The sequence below is a fragment of the Daucus carota genome, chromosome 1 (genome assembly GCF_001625215.2).
Source record: "Daucus carota subsp. sativus chromosome 1, DH1 v3.0, whole genome shotgun sequence".
In the NCBI taxonomy this organism is placed as follows: domain Eukaryota; kingdom Viridiplantae; phylum Streptophyta; class Magnoliopsida; order Apiales; family Apiaceae; genus Daucus; species Daucus carota.
The window spans coordinates 19,791,275-19,797,224 of record NC_030381.2 but is presented as its reverse complement, the minus strand read 5'-3'; the positions used below and the strand labels follow the sequence as shown (position 1 = coordinate 19,797,224).

Below are 5,950 nucleotides of genomic sequence, written 5' to 3'. Positions count from 1 at the left end.
TTCAGCCCTTTCGTTTTCGACACCAAGTGGTCAAGGATACTCTCATGCAACTTTTCACCGCTTTATTGTGTTGTTTGTGTATTGAATTCACTTCATTCACGTTCTACCCCGTCAACGGGCATTTTCTCAATAATCTGCGTTTCTCGATTAATAACCCCAACGGCATACTCATACCGCTCTTTCGATGCCATGCAACTATGACTAAACGCCATGGTAAATAATGTCATGTGGTTAAATCTTTCCGTGGGAGTAAATTCGTGAGATGATGATTCAACTTCGGACGTATGATATGGCAACTTGCCATCAACTCTATTGGCGTCCCTTGTCCAACGCCATTTCACAAAATGTTCCGGTAGTTCCGCCACACACCTCTTCGTCAAGACGGTAATAATGTGACGGCATGGCATGCCAACATGGTCATACATTCTCCAAATGCATGAACCCCATAATGACGCCTTGTTGAATGATACAAGATACGTGGTTCTCTGAGAAGCACCCGTCAACGGTCTATAACATTTGTAGAATGTGTCTTCAACATCTTCCAAGGACCGATCTCTATCTTTCTCCAGAAAGTACTTATTTGCTTCAATCAATTGTTCTTGAAATCTTCGAAACATTTCTTTGGTATAAATGGAAGCCGCGTGGTGCTCCAAAGCGGTTTGCATTTGCATGCAACGACTTCTATGATACGTCTTGTAATCCTCGTCTTTCTCACGCATAAATTACCTCTCCAAAGCTTTTTGTGCACCCTCAACAAAATCCTTCAAACCGGTGCAAGAACCAACATAGGCATCGAAAAAGGCATTCATTCCTTCACCTCTTGATGTGGTTTTCTGACCTGCAGAAAAAGGGTTTCTTGTGTAAGCCTCGACCCACTTATGCTTCAAAGCATATAACCCTTGAAGTCATGTATTGCCTTCCAAATTGTACTTCAAAATCAAAGCCTTCCCCCGATCCTCAAACACAACTTCGGTCAAAGAGTGATAGATGCAATTGTTGAAATCAAATTTAAACCATTCCTTGGCGTAATATGTTGCAAGTTTCTCGGGGAATTTGTTGCTAATGTGCCATGAGCATAACAAATGTGATGTATTCGGTAGTTGTGATTCAATAGCCGCGGCCATGGCTAGATCTTGATCGTTATAATAGCCATGGGTTCTTTGCCTTCCATTGCCTCTAGCCAAGTACTCAAAACCCACTCAAAAGTTGTCTTCAATTCATCCCGCACGAGTGCAAAACCAAAAAGTATTGATTGATAGTGATGGTTCACTCTGGTGAAAGCCACAAACGGCATAGCATATCTATTAGTTCCATATATAGTGTCAAACGCAACCACATCACCAAAGTTTTTGTAGGCCATCAAAGAGCGGGGATCGACCCATACAAGACACTTCAATCTTTCTTCGTCATCAAGGAGAGTCTTGATGAAAAACTTACCGCCACTCTCTTCTTTCAATCGATACAACAAATCCAAACCGGCTTGAGCATCGTTTACTCCCATGTTATCCTTTCTAAAATCGCGTACGACATTTCTTAAATGTTGGCTATCAAAACCCACTTGTTCCGCTCCTACGTGCATTTTACCAAAAATATTCATTTGTTGTCTTGGTGGGAAACCCGAAACATGTAAGGTCTTGATTAAATTTCCTTGAGCCGCGCTCACATGTCTCTCCCGTCTTATCAAACTCATCTTAGAAGGAGTAACAACTTCGTGATTGTGTTCTAATTCCAAAGAGGTTATCTCCCAATGACTTGTTTTTTTCTTATTAACCACGTACATTCTAACTTTGCAACCACTTCTAGGAAGCACATCTCTACGCCGTTTGCTCTTTACACTTCCAACACTACCAATCAATATTTCTTCGTCCTTAACGGGGTTTTTCCCACGATTTTCTCCCGCTAAATTACAGACGTACATTCGACCATATATGGATTTATCTTTGACTCGCCTCTGTGTGTTTTGTATCTTAATTGCAAAACCATGGTTTAAAGCATACGCCCTAAATAAATTTTCCGCCCTTTATAAATTAGGAAATTTTTTATTCAAGCAAGGGATACTAATAGGCTCATCTCCGTCAACAATATTATCACTACTATCATGGAAATTATCACTACTTTCATGCATACTACCTCTATTCTCATGCAATTTATCTTCTTCATCTAATTGCTCACTACAAAAATACTCGTCACCATCACTATCAACATTAACGTACTCAATATTATCTCTATCATTACCACATATAACATCATCATCATGTACATTAACATAACCATTTTTTTTCAAACTTTTTCTACCTTCAAATCTTGCAAACATCTTATTTATTACAACACAACAAAATAAGAACAACACACCACTACAAATGGAGCTTACCCAAGGGGAGGATGGATCTTGGAAGAGAGAAATGCCACAACTCAGCTGCTCAAATGCTCAAATCAACAAATTTTCAAAGTGAAGTGTAAAAATGATCACATCTAGGTTATAAATTATCAACTACACTCGTCTGTATGTTCCGCGTATATTAACCGCGGACCAGTTTAAAAAGTCCCGCGGAACCGCGAAAAATATACGCGGAAAGGGTGAAGGAAACAGAGATTGCACGGAAAAAATACACGGATCGCTAAAAAAAATTTCTTTTGCCCCAGCCGTTGGATCAACGATCCAACGGCTGAGGAGTGATGTGTTGGATAACTGTTCCCTGACACACGGTTGTCAGGGAACAACACTCGTTATAAATTATATCAGAGCTCTACTTGATTGAAAGTGTTAAGTGTAAAGCCACTGTCCGGGTTTCGTAAGTTTGATTGTGAGTTCGATGAAGACGTCGAGCATATAAGAGGGTGTTTGTAACATCTCATATAAGTTGGATAAAGAGTATTTGACCCTTTTATAAGCACAAGTAAAAAACTAATTTATATCAATTTGTTAGCTTTATTGGCCGATCTATGGTGAGTTTTATTGGGTCCAGTATGCATTGAGTTGTGGGTTTGGAATGTTATACGTATTACATTGTCCATCATATTTCACCTACAAGTGCTTAATAAGGTTGTTTTGGATTTGAATGTGAGCACCTTTTTATTTATAATTCAATGGTGAAATGGCATGTAGTCCATGAAAGTGCTTGTTTGCTCATGAGAAATTGAAATGGGTGAAGTCCATCATATGTCTCGTTATCATAATCATGTTTTGAAGATCCCTTCTATCTTCAATAATCATATTATGCATAATAATACTTGTGTAAAGCATAATGTAACGTAACTGTAATTACGATAACTCAACACAACAAAAGACAGGAAACAATACGTAAGTATTATACAGGAATCTACAGGTTGGAGATTCGATACGAACAGACAAAGACAATCAAGATATCTGAGACGAGCATCCGTCCACTGGAAGAAGTTCATTAACATGTTCAAGCCTCAGTGAAGAATAAAGTTCAATATGTTTCTGCTATCAAGATTGCCTGAAGATCAAGTATCAAAGACCAGAAGATTCCAGTATATTTAATTTGATTATTTATAATCAAATTTATCGAAGCAACATCTAACCCGGAATGACTGATCAAGTATATTATCAAGCAAAGGATTCAAAGAATTATTTCAGTTCGAGTCGTTCGTGAACCAGACCAGTGCACAGGACGTCAGGACGTACGAAAATATTCAATAGATTCGATCAACGAATTAATTGATCAAGTCAATCGAGCTGCTCCAGGATTTATTGCCAAAGGAAATTATTAATTAGATATATATATATATATATATTAATTGTGAATTATTTGAGTTTAAATAATTCAAGTAATTAACTTAACACAATTAATTGTATATATATGTATATTTAATTCTTACTCAAATGAAAGACTTGTAAAATTGTCCAAGTACATCACAGGGAACTCAGTTGTGCTTAGGCGCAAACTTTGACTTTGAAAAGTCAAAGCTTGCGCTTCGTACATATGCACAAGACTTATGATGTGCTAGAATTTCTAAGTATGATACAAGGGACACAGGGGAACCGCTCTTGAGCGCAACCTTTGACCAAGTCAAAGGTTGCGACTACAAAAGCTCATCTAGCGCAAGTTCACTCAAATTGTTTCTAAGGCATTACAGTGAAGGCTGTTGGAGAGTGAAGCGCAACCTTTGACTTGGTCAAAGGTTGCGACTTCAAATTGGATTTCTAGTGCAAGTTCATGAAGTTCAGAAATCTTCTAAGTCAGGGACACAGTGCATTACTGGCGCCAACTTTGACCAGGCGCCAAGTTTGACTCTCAGTGGTGTGCACATATGCACTTGGCGCAACTTACATATATATGTATATATTTATATATATGTATATGAAAGTGGCGCCACCCCTGATTCATTCTGTGTTAGATTTATTTTTGTAAATCTAATTCGTCCTGGACGAACTCGTTAACCATGGTTAGTTGTTGGAAAGTCTATAAATAGGGCTTTGTGTTTTCATTTGAAAACAACTACACACTTTGTAAGTGCACACACTATACACATTCTCGAGAGTTAAATTAGAAGATCGTATTTATCGAGAGTTTGTAATAGAGTGATTGTAGTCTCTGCAGCCGACACTTGTGTTGGAATTTGTAGCACCCGAGGATTATTTCTAATACAAGAATATTCCCCGACTTGCTGGAGTTATTTATTTACGATTGATTTAACATGGACTGAAACAAAGATTATCCGCAATTAAATTAAATCGAAGAAATTGGTAAGACGTATTCAACCCCCCCCTTCTACGTCTGATTGGACCTAACAATTGGTATCAGAGCTTAGCTGATCGATATACAGATCTGAGATCCGTAACCAATCTGAAAAGCTAGCTGTCCGTACAATCGTAATTTTATCTGATAACAATGTCGACACACAAGTTAGGAATCAAAGTACCTCCATTTGACAAGGATGACTACAACAACTGGAAGATGAAGATGTTGCTGTACATCAGAGTTGCAAATCCCATGTTCATTGGGATTCTGGAAAATGGTCCATTTGTGCCTATGAAGATTATTCCTGAATCTGTTGAAAATGGTGTTCGTATTCCACAGAAGTCTGTTCCCAAAGAGAAAAGTGAATACACTGACACTGATAAGGAATATGTTGCACAGGATCATAATCTGCAACTCATAATTGTTGAATCAATGACCAAGACAATGACACATCTGATACTAAGTCTGAAAACTTCAAAGCAGATGTGGGACACTATTGAGGCATTGATGGAGGGATCTGAAGAAGTCAGGGAAAACAGATACGATATGCTAATTGCCTGATATGAAGCATTTCAGGCAATACCTGGAGAGAACATTTCTCAAATCTATGAGAGATTCATGTTGTTGTTGAATGAACTCACCCTGCATGGAAAGACTTATCCACGGAAAGAGATAAACAGAAAGTTCTCATTTGTGATGCCACCCCATCTAGTTGTTAAGACAGAGACCATCCGGGAAAGAAGCGACTTCAGGACTATGACTTTGGAAAAGCTGTTTGGAAAACTGAAGACGTTTGAGATGGAACTTGAACAGAGAAAGATTATATATGGTGGTGGATCAACAGAATCCAAGAGTATGGCCTTACAGAAGACCACTGCACTGATTGCTGATCAACCATACTTTGGTTATCAACAATTAGTTGAATATGGTATCAATGATCACACTGTTACTCAGAGTGATTGTTCATCCATCAAAGCTGACTATCCTTCTACCATTACTGAGATTGTAGAAGCTGAAGTTGATGAAGTTTCTGAAGAACCGGAGGATGAGTTCTACACTCAAGAAGAGCTGGAGCAGCTGGAAGATAAGTCAATGGCTTATATGGCTGCAAGGTTTAAGCATATCAAGTTCAGAAAGAACCCCCGGTACAAGAAAGCTTCAGGGAACAAGTTTCAGGGTAAAGGAGGATACTCAGGCTCAGGGTCAAAGAGTACTGGCAGTTTCAAACCAAACATGTATGACAA

General features: G+C 38.6%; 1 protein-coding gene across 1 annotated transcript; it reads right to left on the bottom strand.

The window, feature by feature from the left end:
• Positions 1-1,126: 1,126 nt before the first annotated feature.
• LOC135147657 (protein FAR1-RELATED SEQUENCE 5-like) lies at positions 1,127-2,314 on the bottom strand. The gene is made up of 2 exons (XM_064080859.1): positions 2,059-2,314; positions 1,127-1,899 (listed from the first exon to the last, which is right to left on the bottom strand). The coding sequence occupies exons 1-2, from the start codon at positions 2,312-2,314 to the stop codon at positions 1,127-1,129; spliced, it is 1,029 nt and encodes a 342-aa protein (XP_063936929.1).
• Positions 2,315-5,950: the final 3,636 nt, after the last annotated feature.